Here is a 14,959-nt window from a genome sequence, read left to right as displayed (position 1 = left end):
AACTGATTTTTGCCGAGTGTGGACATAAGTCCTTTTAGGTCTAGGTCAAATCCTTTCCAAGAGTTGTTGATCTTGTACATTCTATCCACTAGCGTTTTAATGAGACCAATTTTGTAAGAATACGGAATGCAACTGAAAAAAATGGTAAGTAACCCTGAGTACGTGGGCTTATGATAAACGGAAGTGTTACGCGCTGTCTTATATATATATATATATATATATATATATATATATATATATATATATATATATATATATATATATATATATATATATATATATATATATATATATATATTTATATATATATATATATATATATATACATACATATATATATATATATATACATACATATATACATATTCTATTGCAATGGATGGACTTGAAGATAACTCCAAATTTTTGCTGTGGGAATTTATTGGAAATTAATTTAATGCTGTAATCGTTGAAGTTGCTGACTATGGTATAAAACGTTCTAACACCTATACCGTAACACGTGTTCCAGCTTGTAAGGTATAGCCTATAGACGTGATCATATAGGCCATGGTCAACCTAAACTCCATAGTTAAAGGTATAAAACATGAACCTTTCTACATTTGACAAAGTGTCTAACTTCTTTAGAAAAGACTGGCTGAGTTGAAAAGATACGTAGTTTGATATTTAAATTAGCGAGACAGGTATAACAAACATATCTGAAGGGACACCCACGGGTGTTACTCTCTCTTAGCGATGAAAGACGTATTCAGTCTTCCAACTTCCATTGTGTATATAATATTGAATAGGTTTGGAGATGTTACCAATACCAAAATACGAGACAGCCGACATTATAAACACATTGAGTTTTAATAACTTCAAGTTTCGTTCGTTTCATATTTTATTGAGTAGATTTAAGTCCAATATGCTTTGTTCTATAGAAATGTAACCGGAGATGATTGCATTCATTTAATCCAAAACAAGTTCGGTTGGCAGAACTGTTATTCGTTTCTTGATAAGCTATATCAGTGTACAATGATATCGACCAACCTTGAAAAGATTGGTCAGGCCCAGCTTAAAAGGGCTTCTTTTACAATCACATGTCAGTTAAAAGATTCTAAAAATGTCCCTTTAGTAGGAGATAATGATCAGTGACGAAAATGGAGTTTGGATCGGGGATATAGTGTAGGCGGAGGCTTTAAGAGTCAGACAACAATCTCACCGGTCCCCCTGTTTGCACCCATATTTTTCTGATCATAAGAAAAATGAGGAAACAATATTTTGTATCCCAGGCATTTCCCAAGCCCCTTCCATATTTTCCCGAGCACCTTAATGGTTCAAGACCGGTATAGTCTCATGACTTTTGAGGCATGGCTTACACAAAGTTACAGCTCTCTGGCTGTCTATCAGGATACAGTTTAAACAAGTCACAGTGCGCAAAGTGGAAGGAGACAACAGATCCCCACCCCCACCCCCCCCCCATCTCTTTCACCACTCGTCTGCAAGGGTGTTCTCCTTTTTCAACCTGACAAACTTTCCAACTTCTTAATTATTAGCACAAAATTGCGTTCAGACCTAAACATGCCTTAGAGTGCACTGTTTGACGTCTAAACGTTACCTTTCTTTTCTGGGGGAGCACTCACAAACCCCATAAATATGAGTCCCTTTCAACGCCCCAAGGACCAACCCCCTCCTTTGTAAAATCCCTTGATTCGCCTCTGGTCATTTTCATGGCCTTATATACCTATATCAGCCAGGGAAACTTTAGAGTCCTCCGTCGCCAAACATTTGTCATTACTGTCCACTCCACTACTGGTATATAGACAACAATCCAAATATATATTAAAAAAACACAAGACTTGTTATAAAACAAGAAGACTCGTGATAATATGGAGACATCTAGATTATAGGTCACGTGACCAGAGCAGTTATCTCTCACGTGAACAAGAACCTCGAAAAGCAAACGTCTGCTTTTACGTGCAGTTGTGGAAAACTAAAGGTTATGTATCCATTCAGTATGAGCAAAGACCATTACTCAAATGAAAAGCAAACATACAAACAATGTGCTAGGTTGGTGTGTGATTTGGGAGTAATAATGTCGAACCATCCCTGAAGATATCTTGATCCAACTATTCCGACATTTAACCTGACATTTGTAAAAGGGTTAACCTACAATTTGATTGGCTGAAATCAGTTAAGTTTGGGAGCATTTTTTTAACCAGATGCTATAACCTATTATAATTACCATGGAGATGATATGATTTTTTTTGTGTTAGTTTCTTCAGTCTTGAACAAGAAACTGATGACCAATTACCTTCCATCGAAAGTTTCCGAATGGTAAATGGGGGGGGGGGGGGCGTTTGGGGGTCAGTGTTGCTGGGATGATGGGGAGGAGTGTGGGCTGTCGGGGTTGGAATTGTAATAGTGATATGGGTGAGAGAATTTCAACTCTTCTATATTTCAAAGAACTCGAAATGCTAGCCAGTGTTTTAAGATTCCTATTACAAAGGAGATCCGTTTGGTTTCAATGTTCTGTGCAAGCGATATCAAGTGTATCACCCCCCCCCCCCCCGTTCATGTTATTCGCTACCACATGTGAAGTTGCGCCCTGGAATGTAGAGAAAAGCCTCTAAAATTGCATTGAGTCCGCCCTGGTACTCTATGCCTAGTGTATACTTACCTGCATACTCGTGCTCGGTACTCTAATTCTAGTTTTGATACTTACCTGCATACTCGTGCTCGGTACTCTAATTCTAGTTTTGATACTTACCTGCATACTCGTGCTCGGTACTCTAATTCTAGTTTTGATACTTACCTGCATACTCGTGCTCGGTCCTCTCATTCTAGATCTTATACTTACCTGCATACTCGTGCTCGGTACTCTAATTCTAGTTTTTATACTTACCTGCATACTCGTGCACGGTACTCTAATTCTAGTTTTCATACTTACCTGCATACTCGTGCTCGGTACTCTAATTCTAGTTTTTATACTTACCTGCATACTCGTGCACGGTACTCTTGTTCTAGTTTTATACTTACCTACATACTCGTGCTCGGTACTCTAATTCTAGTTTTGATACTTACCTGCATACTCGTGCTCGGTACTCTAATTCTAGTTTTTTACTTACCTACATACTCGTGCTCGGTACTCTAATTCTAGTTTTTATACTTACCTGCATACTCGTGCTCGGTACTCTAATTCTAGTTTTTATACTTACCTGCATACTCGTGCTCGGTACTCTAATTCTAGTTTTTATACTTACCTGCATACTCGTGCTCGGTACTCTAATTCTAGTTTATACTTACCTGCATACTCGTGCTCTGTACTCTGATTCTAGTTTTGATACTTACCTGCATACTCGTGCTCGGTACTCTTATTCTAGTTTTATACTTACCTACATACTCGTGCTCGGTACTCTAATTCTAGTTTTCATACTTACCTGCATACTCGTGCTCTGTACTCTAATTCTAGTTTTGATACTTACCTGCATACTCGTGCTCTGTACTCTTATTCTAGTTTTTATACTTACCTACATGCTCGTGCTCGGTACTCTAATTCTAGTTTTTATACTTACCAACATACTCGTGCTCTGTACTCTTATTCTAGTTTTGATACTTACCTGCATACTCGTGCTCGGTACTCTAATTTTAGTTTTGATACTTACCTACATACTCGTGCTCTGTACTCTAATTTTAGTTTTGATACTTACCTACATACTCGTTCTCGGTACTCTAATTCTAGTTTTGATACTTACCTACATACTCGTGCTCTGTACTCTAATTTTAGTTTTGATACTTACCTGCATACTCGTTCTCGGTACTCTAATTCTAGTTTTGATACTTACCTACATACTCGTGCTCTGTACTCTAATTTTAGTTTTGATACTTACCTGCATACTCGTTCTCGGTACTCTAATTCTAGTTTTGATACTTACCTGCATACTCGTGCTCTGTACTCTAATTCTAGTTTTGATACTTACCTGCATACTCGTGCTCTGTACTCTAATTTTAGTTTTGATACTTACCTGCATACTCGTGCTCTGTACTCTAATTCTGGTTTTCATACTTACCTGCATACTCGTGCTCTGTACTCTAATTCTAGTTTTTATACTTACCTGCATACTCGTGCTCTGTACTCTAATTCTAGTTTTCATACTTACCTGCATACTCGTGCTCTGTACTCTAATTCTAGTTTTGATACTTACCTGCATACTCGTGCTCTGTACTCTAATTCTAGTTTTGATATTTACCTGCATACTCGTGCTCGGTACTCTAATTCTAGTTTAGATACTTACCTGCATACTCGTGCTCTGTACTCTAATTCTAGTTTTGATACTTATACCTGCATACTCGTGCTCTGTACTCTAATTCTTGTTGTGATACTTACCTGCATACTCGTGCTCTGTACTCTAATTCTTGTTGTGATACTTACCTGCATACTCGTGCTCTGTACTCTAATTCTAGTTTTGATACTTACCTGCATACTCGTGCTCTGTACTCTTATTCTAGTTTTCATACTTACCTGCATACTCGTGCTCTGTACTCTAATTCTTGTTGTGATACTTACCTGCATACTCGTGCTCTGTACTCTAATTCTAGTTTTGATACTTACCTGCATACTCGTGCTCTGTACTCTTATTCTAGTTTTCATACTTACCTGCATACTCGTGCTCTGTACTCTAATTCTTGTTGTGATACTTACCTGCATACTCGTGCTCTGTACTCTAATTCTAGTTTTGATACTTACCTGCATACTCGTGCTCTGTACTCTTATTCTAGTTTTCATACTTACCTGCATACTCGTGCTCTGTACTCTAATTCTTGTTGTGATACTTACCTGCATACTCTTGCTTGGTACTCTAATTCTAGTTTTGATACTTACCTTCATACTCGTGCTCGGTACTCTAATTCTAGTTTTGATACTTACCTGCATACTCGTGCTCTGTACTCTAATTCTAGTTTTGATACTTACCTACATACTCGTGCTCGGTACTCTAATTCTAGTTTTCATACTTACCTGCATACTCGTGCTCTGTACTCTAATTCTTGTTGTGATACTTACCTGCATATTCTTGCTCGGTACTATAATTCTAGTATACATAACACATATAATTGAAATATTATATTTTTCTTCACATTTGACAGAATTCCAGTCCCAATGGAATTGAAGGCGGGAAGACCGATCCAAAAGTAAGTCGGATAAGACCTCTCTCTGGTTAGACAGAGGGAGATAAATAGACCATTTTTTTCTTGTTTCCAATCTTCTAACGTCATTTCCCATTTTGCCAACACGTCTATAGTTAATAGGGTATAGTTGCGTTACATAACTTTACATAGGTTCATATGTACGCCTGCACGTTACGCTATAAAGATGAATTGATTTTGCATAAATACTGCATAAAGAGTATAACAAGCTTAGGTCGCCAATGTCACCTATTCAAGCTTATTTCGTAGGTACATTAGGAAGTGAGACGGGGGAAGCATGGATTGGGTTAATTGCTACCGTTTCTAATATCTTTGTTATAGTGTTTCGATAACCGGTGTATCATAGGTACTAAAAAGTAATCCTTGGTTTACGAACGTTTGACTATTAAGTGACTCCTATATCAAATACTGCACTGAGCACATGCATATTCACTGTGCTGATAACCACATGTACATCGGTTATAAGGAGCTTATCGAGTCAGTGTTTGAGAAGTTAAATAATACATAATGAAGGCCCTACACTGACAGTCCTGTTATCTTTTATCAGATTTTGTAGCTATAGTCATTTAACGTTGAAACTATCAGAACGGAATTGACTGATTGATTGCTGCAAAAAGGTCCCGCGTAGGTTTACTTACAGATAGTTAAAATCTTTCTGTGTAAATAGTATAATTGTTTTTCAAAGAGAAGCAACCCCGCCATATATCTTTGCTCTTTGTCTTTCGTGTTTCAAGTGTTTGTTAAGTTCCCTCACATGGGTAAACGAACGGTTTTAAGTTTCAGTTGAAGGAGATATCAATGTTATAAAATGGTTGCGTAGTATGGTATAGGCTAGAACCTCCGTCATTTGAACAAAAAAAAAAGGTTTATATGCTTGAACATCTGTTGTATTATATTGATACTTTGTTAAGCTGTTCAGTGAGGTATTACAGATGTAGAAACAACAAAGTATTGAGTTGTCACCTTGTAATCTTGATATTCAATTTCGACATGTCGATACTATAGCCATATAATAGGATAGGAGCGAGTTAGGCTACAGCTAAAAGGTGTCTTCAGCTCTTAGGCTATATACAGAGAGCCAGCCGTTTCATAAATTCGGAAAATATACACACACCGGGATGAAAATGCCCAAACTGATATGAACATGTCGAAGACATTATAAATATACCGAAGTTGATATGAGCATATCGAAGCAGAACGTAATTTAGAGAATATCATATTAGATGTATAAATTTAAAACATATGTATAGATAGATATGCTCAACGTGGTACACACACATATATCTAAATCTACTTTCCCACACACACACACACCCACACACACATGTTTGTATTACATTCAGACCGAGGACCCCATTGTATTTTCCATTGTTCAAATCCACGTACCCTAACCTTAACAATATCCCATACAATAGAATTCTCCCGAGGGCGTGGTGATTCTTTTGAAATCACAACCGAGGACCTGGAATTCTTTTGTTCAAGTCCTCGGTCATATAGAAAAACAAACACACACACATATATATATATACACACACACACATATATAGGCTATATATATATAGGCTATATATATAGGCTATATATATATATATATATACATATATTTATTTCGAATCACAAACATGTCGATTAGGATCTGTGGTCGAAACTTCCAAACGTGTTTTTTCTTCTGGATATGTGTTGCTTATTTCTGTGGTGCCATCAGCCTGTATACTGAACCATGGATATAGGTCTATAGAAACTGAGATGAGTAGATAAAGATGGAAGAGCGCACCGTGTCACCATAGAAACACTCAAATTTGTGCCAAAACCTCCCACTGAACGGGCCGATTTATTTTCTTCAAACTTGGTAGGAAGGTGCCCCATGATGGGAAAAGTGCCTTCATACTTTATGCATGTTTACATGATAAAACTATGCACTGTATATAGCTTTTTTTTATATAACACTACGAAAGTTGCACCTGTATGATCCGTTCTATTCTATATATCAGGATAGGGCAGCAACGTGGTTACATTTAAACTGCTCCTTCCCCCTCCCCCACCCCTCTGTGGGTGTATATGTTACTTAAGTGGACATTAGAACATCTCAACTTTGTGTCTCATTCTTTCTTCCTTTCTTTTTTTGTAGCAAAAAGCAGATAGAAAGCTGATGTTTATCATAATCCTGGTAAGTAAGAACATCAATTCAAAGTCTGTTATAACGTTCTCGTAATATTGCGAAAGCCTTCTTAAGGTCTCCCCTGTACACTAATAGGAAAAAGTGCTTATATAGTTTTACGGTAAAGTCACTGCCCAGCTGGAAGTACTCGTCAGTATTGCGATCTTGCCTCTTCTGACGGTCGCTGCCCCTTCTCTTTGGAACAAACTCCCATTTCACGTTCGTGACTCTCCCTTCCTTCGTATTTCAAGAGACAACTTCAAACATTTCTGTTCGATTCCTAGTTTCGTTTTGTTTTTTCCATGGTTTCATTTGTCTCTTTCCTACTTTGTAAAACGCTTTGAAACGCTGTATTAAGCGCTATATAAGTGTTATTTATTATTAAGATTGGACTATGGTATCAAATCCACTTTGCTGTAATGTTGATAAGGATTTTGAGATATATTAGCATCAAATTGATAAAGGTTTCTACGTGTACACACTATACTTTTCAACAATCAGCCTTTTTTTTCGGGGGGGGGGGCGGGCAACAAAACAAAGAAACAAAGAGAAAAATGAAACTCCACGAAATTGTAATCTTTATCCTAAACATTTACGGTTCGATTTATCGATCGATTACTCCAACGTGTTTGTTGAGTTCTGGAGTTCCACTAACATGACGTTTTGATAATTTGATGTGATGAAATTTTTAAAAGTTGCTGCGTTCGTCAATAGAGCTATACTGAGCTAGGTTACATGAGATTATTGGACAATATGTCAAAATGACTATACATTTATAGACTTGTCAAGTTACACTATAACAAGTACGGTAAGATAGTAGTAAAGTTGATAACAGGTCGAAAACACGATATTTCTTGGTAACTTATATAACAGCTAACATAACATGTTGACACAAATCTTCACACTGCCCTGTTACACTTAAACTTGTCAACACGGTCAACAACACGCTATTGATTATATATATATATATATATATATATATATATATATATATATATATATATATATATATATATATATATCAGGGATGCCAGCAGGGTTTGCCCCATGGGCCTAAAAGTTGTGGGAACTTGGATGTCCCAAAGACTATCTAAGCTAATATTGGGACTTTATGAAATCCAGAGAAAAAAATGCGGTACAGGCTCCAATTTGCGTATGCTACAGTGTGTTAGGATAATAGTTAGAAATTCGCGGAAAAGCTCATGCCTGTTTCAACTGGGACTGAAAGATCGTGTGGAGCCGGAACCAAATTTCAAAATCGGGAAAAAGCCGGAATTCCGGCTATTGCCGGAATTCTGGCATCCCTGAATATTTGTCAATTAACACTAAGATGGCATCTCTAGGCCTATATGTTTAGAGGTTGTATAGTAGTTACACAGTAAGTCTATGCAGCTGCTGGACCTCCGCTTTGTTTTCTCTCCCTCTTGGTTCTTTTTGTATTACATGTAATCGTCCTATTTATAAGCATCTCGCAGGCATTTACTACTTTGTTTATACTTCTGTCTTGTTATACTTACGATTGATGAAGATATGAAGTAACCACTTGAGATAGATGTGTAGGATTAATATCACAGAGTGACGCATACGAACAGCTTACAAATTTACGCATTTTTTTTTATAACACCGCCCTATAGTGTAAAGGTCACATTCCATACCACACTAAATATTATTGCGACCGTTTTTACACGCATATATATACGTATACCATACAAAAACAACTAAGTGCGTTGCCACCTGAAATAAAATGTGGTTTTTCCTGTTCTTTTGGAAGTGTTTTTGTCGTTTGTCGTTTGTTCTTTGTTCTTTTTGACCTTATTCCATGTTTGTGGCTGTTATGTTTGATTGCCATGGTAAAATATGTCAGTTGTTTGTGTATGTGCGCAGACTATGTCTTTACGTAAAGGAATGTATTTTTAATTTTGAAATTGTCGTAATTCACCCTGCTGTTGCCAGATACATTAACAAATTTGCCACCAACAGCCACCGGAGTCTCCCTTTAATTAAGACTATACAACTTGATGTATACCATCTCGAACAAGTCAATTAGTAAATAATTAGGGATAATTATATAATAGATATACTTAGATATAATATTTATAATTATATATAATAGATATAATTATATAATCAATATAATAGATATTTAATAGATAATTAAATATAGATGATTATATAGATATATTATTATAGATAATGTGTCCTCAATTAAACCTAGATTGACTCACTGAAACTGACTGTCGATTTTTTTATCACTCCCATAGCCACGAATTTGATCTCCTTTGTCAAGATTTCACATGAATGATATTGAATGGATTTTACAATTATTCTTATACTAAAAAAAAAAGAAAACATCTTATACAAAGATTTTAACATTTTAAGCAAGGTCAGGAGGTCAAGTCTTAACCAAGTTGTGTATGTATATGTATATAGGCCTATTTCAAACATATATCACCACACAAAAAAACATGTTTAATCGTAAAAATATGAAGACAAATGGTGGGACAGATGTTGATAAAGTAACATAGGATATAGGAGAAACAAACTTAATTATGATATTATAGGTTACATGATAAACATAACTCCACCAAACAGCTACCAAAACTTGTCGTGAATATATCCGTATAATGTTCCGTTTATGAATGCACAGTGTGTTTCCATATGTAGAGGTTGTATGTATATTATTTGCACCTGCAATGATATTTCGAAGCACAAACGGCAATGGTCTTTACACTGTATCGTATTTACACTGTTATTGTTTTGTACATTGTATTGTATTATATTGTATATTATTATTGTATATTATTATTGTATATTATGGTATTGTATTGTATATTGTATTATATTGTATATTGTACATACACTGTATTGTATTTACACTGTTATTGTATTGTATATTGTATTGTTTTATTTTGTATTGTTATATATCGTATGATATTGTATTGTATTATTGTATTGTAATATTGTATTATATTGTATATTGTACATACACTGTATCGTATTTACACTGTTATTGTATTGTATATTGTATTGTTTTGTTTTGTATTGTTATATATCGTATGATATTGTATTGTATTATTGTATTGTAATATTGTATTATATTGTATATTGTACATACACTGTATCGTATTTACACTGTTATTGTATTGTATATTGTATTGTATTGTTATATATGGTATGATATTGTATTGTATATTATTGTATTGTAATATTGTATTATATTGTATATTGTACATACACTGTATCGTATATACACTGTTATTGTATTGTATATTGTATTGTTTTGTATTGTTATATATCGTATGATATTGTATTGTATTGTAATATTGTATTATATTGTATATTGTATACACACTGTATCGTATTTACACTGTTATTGTATTGTATATTGTATTGTATTGTTATATATGGTATGATATTGTATTGTATATTATTGTATTGTAATATTGTATTATATTGCTTATTGTATACACACTGTATCGTATTTACACTGTTATTGTATTGTATATTGTATTGTCTTGTATTGTTATATATTGTATGATATTGTATTGTATTATTGTATTGTAATATTGTATTATATTGTATATTGTACATACACTGTATTGTATTTACACTGTACTGCTTTCAATCTATCCCATCGTAAATGACGTCACTCTGACGTGCTTAAACATCTGGTCAAAAATCATATAATAATGTAAATAAATTTGTAGTTAACTAAGATAGTCTTACATTTCTATTTTGCATGCCCTTGGTATAGATTTTATGACTTTTCACTCTTTCGTGTGATATATATTCTGTATGAGATATATATTTATTCATATATTTCGCTTTTTTTCAAAGCTTGTAGACTTGGTGGTTGCCCTTGGTGTTGGCATAGGCGTTGGGTACGCTATTGGAAACAGCGAAACTGATACATTCACGGAACCAGGGGGTAAGTTTCATGATAAATCAACTTATTCATGTATAACCACAACAGTAACCCAAAGACTTATTCGGTCAAGCATATGGACTGAAAATAAAGATTGAACCGTGACAAGGCCTACATTAGTGGCGTGTGCAAAGGGAGGGTGTGGTGGGGGTAGGGGGGCATGTTCCCACCTTCATCGTCAGTGAGGGTTAAACGTTCAGTCGGTTATTTTTTTTTCAAATTTCAAAAGTATATACTAACACAACCTTGTATTTATAGACCTACAACTATATACTTAATTTATAATTTAATTATACCTATATGAATGCACCCATTTGACACCTTATATTTTAATATATAATTTTGCTGAGGGAGGATCCCCATACCTCCGTCCCCTTCATGGGAGTCGCATTCAACGGCCCCACAGTCACACCCCTCCTTCGTATAATTTGGAACAGCCTATATACAGCTCGTCCACGCCCCTATACCTGAATCAGTCGGGGAAAAATTGTAGTTTGGCCCCATAACCTTTGAAATCACTGCCCCAAATTAAGCAACAGTAGTTCAGCGGTACTTATTCAGAGTGGCGAGTCACAGAAGGGTTGGGGGGGGGGTCCCGAACCGGGCTTTGAGTGGCCCTACGAAGGAATTCGAATTCGAGTTGACTTGGACAAATATTTACAGGAAATGGCGTCAAGATTTGGGTTTCAAATCAACCGTACTCAGACATCCATCTGTATGGATTGTGATTAGAAAATGTTTCCATTTTCTTCGTTTTAAAGAACCTACCAGCCAAGCCCCACCCACGTACGAACATTGGGTGGACCGCCCCTGTATGACTGAGCCGAGTTGTCCGGCTGAGTGAGTACAAATATTGTAGTTTATATTGTTTTCAAAGGAATTCCAAGTCCTCAGACGTTCATTTGAAAAGAATCACCACGTCCTCAGAAGAATTCTATTGTTCAGGTGTATCGTTCAGCTCAGGGTAAACATGGATCTGAATAATAGAAGAAAAAAAACAATGGGGTCCTTCGTATAAATGTAAACTACCCCCCTGAGTGGAATATTATATTTACTTGTGACGTCAGACTGACTTCTTTTAAAATGAAATATGTGATAATTATTATTATTATTATTTTTTTAATAGTGTCTCCAAGCCTCCTTTAATAATAGTTTCACTGGATGGCTTTCGAAGCGACTTTATGGATAGAGAGCTCACTCCCAATCTTGACAAATTGAGTAAGTTACACTAATCTTTCAATATATGTAACCTTTTATATACATTTCGATACCAATATTATTCATATTATTAAAATATGTGCTAAACAGACAGAAATTACAATAATCAATTATGGTTAAAGCTTTATACTTCTTTTACTTTTATCTTTTTTGCGATCCTTAATTTATTTTCACGAACAATTAAAACACTGTAGATAATACATTTGTTTTAAATAAGTTATCTGTGTTAAACACGTAGGTGAGCGCCCTCCTTTTCGCAGAAGTTTGACAAATACTAGCAATCTATTTTCACTTACGTACTTTTTTTTTGGGGGGGGGTGCGGGACTTCAAAGGAACGACGAATTTTTTTCAACGAAAATGCGTGACGAAACATGTAGAATTTTCAAAGCTAAGCGAATTTTTACAAATAAGCAAATAGGCATGAATTAAGCAAATGAACGGATATGTAGAATCGTGAACGGAGGTAGGACCCCCCCCCCCTTAATACCCTGTTGGTAAATGGGTATTTTTGGGGGGTGGGATAAAGAGGAATCTAAGTTCGAGATGAACTGATTTATTTGTGAATGTGGTTCGCTTCATTTCTCTCTGTAGGAAATTGTGGAATCAACGCACCACATATGGTTCCAAGTTTCCCTACATTGACCTTCCCCAACCACTATACACAAGTCACGGTAAGTACGTAACAAGGAATTATTACCTTTGTACCCCTATCTTCACCTTCCCTGACCCCCCCCCCCCCTATTCACCTGATCGGAATAACTTAAAAGGTAGGCGAAATGCAGCAGTGTGACTGGTCATAATTTCTTTTGCAAGACTCTATATAAAAAATAAAATAATTTTGTTTTGTTTTTGATTATCATTCCATCAAGTATCAAAACAATGTACAGTTCATAATAACATATACTTTATGACCATTAGTCGATATTATCCACAACAACCAATAAATCATTAAACTTCAAATAAAGATTTCCAGTTATGCCATCTGATATCAAAAGCATGTTGCTTACAAGTTGCTTTAGATGAAAATTCTTTAGATCAATTTTACCATAGCTAAATGAAGGTTTCTCTTTTTTAACCTTACTTTTGTAAACACAAAATTTCAGAACCAGAAGGATGTTATTAAACACATAGTCTTTGTACAAATAATTTCCAAACAGAACAAGCTCTTTACTAACTGCAATATTGATATTCAGTTTGATTTGAACCCAGTTTTGAAAATCCCTCCATACTTTCCGGGTGTAGCCGCATTCCCTATATATATCTATATAACCCATTCGGTTAGTCTAACGTTTTCTCAGCAAGGGGCGAAAATAATACTTTTACTTGTTATATAATTGTTCTTTTGTAGTCAAGGGGGGTGGCGCATAATTTACATAAAACATACTTCTGCCCAATCATTTATATATAAATATATATATATATAATATATATATATATATATATATAGATATATAGAAACTTTAAAGAAACCAAAGAAAACATCCTTTTTACAACATTTAATTCAAAGGATGCTGTTAAAAAATCATGCATGAAAATCGTCTAGACAACTTCTGACAGAGATTCTCATATTAGGTATGCGACATAGCTATGAATATATGTATATATTATTTCATGTATCTAGGCCCCTATGCATAACATAATTGTTGATGATTTATGGATGCAACCTGTACCACATACTCTAATAAAATTATCCACAGAATTAAACGATTTTAAATTAAAATAAATTTGTATTTGGTTTCTTGCAGGGTTTGTATCCAGAATCTCACGGGATCGTCGGTAACAACATGTATGATTCGGATTTGGGAGTTTTCTCGCTATCGTCATCGAACAAGTTGAAATCAGAATGGTGGGGTGGAGAGCCCGTAAGTATATTCATGACTAACGCTATATACTGTCCAGCACATTATTCGGCGCGACACAAAAGTGGACCTCGAAAATATTTTTCGGTGAGACGTTGGAATTTTTTTCCTGATGTGGGAACTTTTTTTTCTATAGTTTTCGCAGCTTCCCGATGGTGTTTGATAAAGTCATCTTTCTTAACATTAACTTCTTAGTTCAATATAGCCATCCTGCATTCTAAGCATCGATTTTGATGGGTGAGGGTCTGGTGGGTCGAGGCTTAGTCCTCACGGAAGATCGTAAGTTTGAGACCTGACAGTTTGCATTTAAAACGGCTGCTGGCATAAGCAACATAATTTGATTTAACAGAATTTTTTATTCGTTTTTTATTATTTTATTTTGCCGTATTAATGATACAATTTATAAGGAGCCTTCTTTCATACCTGTTCACTTTAAAGGTTGCTAGGTAGTTGGAAACTCTCACCCACACCCCACATCCCATCCTGTCCCACTTACGCCCACATCCTACCCCGCCCATATCTCCACTCCATGTTACAAATTTACCCAACCTCTAACCCATTCCACCCCTAGCCCACCAACCCCACCCACTCTCCCTCATATATGTCCACTGTTTTAG

At 35.5% G+C, this 14,959-nt stretch overlaps 1 protein-coding gene across 1 annotated transcript in view; it reads left to right on the top strand.

Moving 5' to 3' along the window:
* Nucleotides 1-14,959, top strand: part of LOC139974411 (venom phosphodiesterase-like) — a 29,853-nt gene that overhangs the window by 922 nt on the left and 13,972 nt on the right. Inside the window, exons 2-8 of the mRNA XM_071981553.1 lie at nt 5,122-5,166; nt 7,310-7,348; nt 11,177-11,267; nt 12,026-12,104; nt 12,391-12,482; nt 13,075-13,154; nt 14,229-14,345. Coding sequence (XP_071837654.1) covers nt 5,122-5,166; nt 7,310-7,348; nt 11,177-11,267; nt 12,026-12,104; nt 12,391-12,482; nt 13,075-13,154; nt 14,229-14,345 — 543 coding nt within the window. The remainder of the gene's footprint in view (nt 1-5,121; nt 5,167-7,309; nt 7,349-11,176; nt 11,268-12,025; nt 12,105-12,390; nt 12,483-13,074; nt 13,155-14,228; nt 14,346-14,959) is intronic.

Source organism: Apostichopus japonicus, chromosome 9 (assembly GCF_037975245.1).
Source record: "Apostichopus japonicus isolate 1M-3 chromosome 9, ASM3797524v1, whole genome shotgun sequence".
Lineage (NCBI taxonomy): Eukaryota > Metazoa > Echinodermata > Holothuroidea > Aspidochirotida > Stichopodidae > Apostichopus > Apostichopus japonicus.
This window is presented reverse-complemented; position numbering and strand designations above follow the sequence as displayed.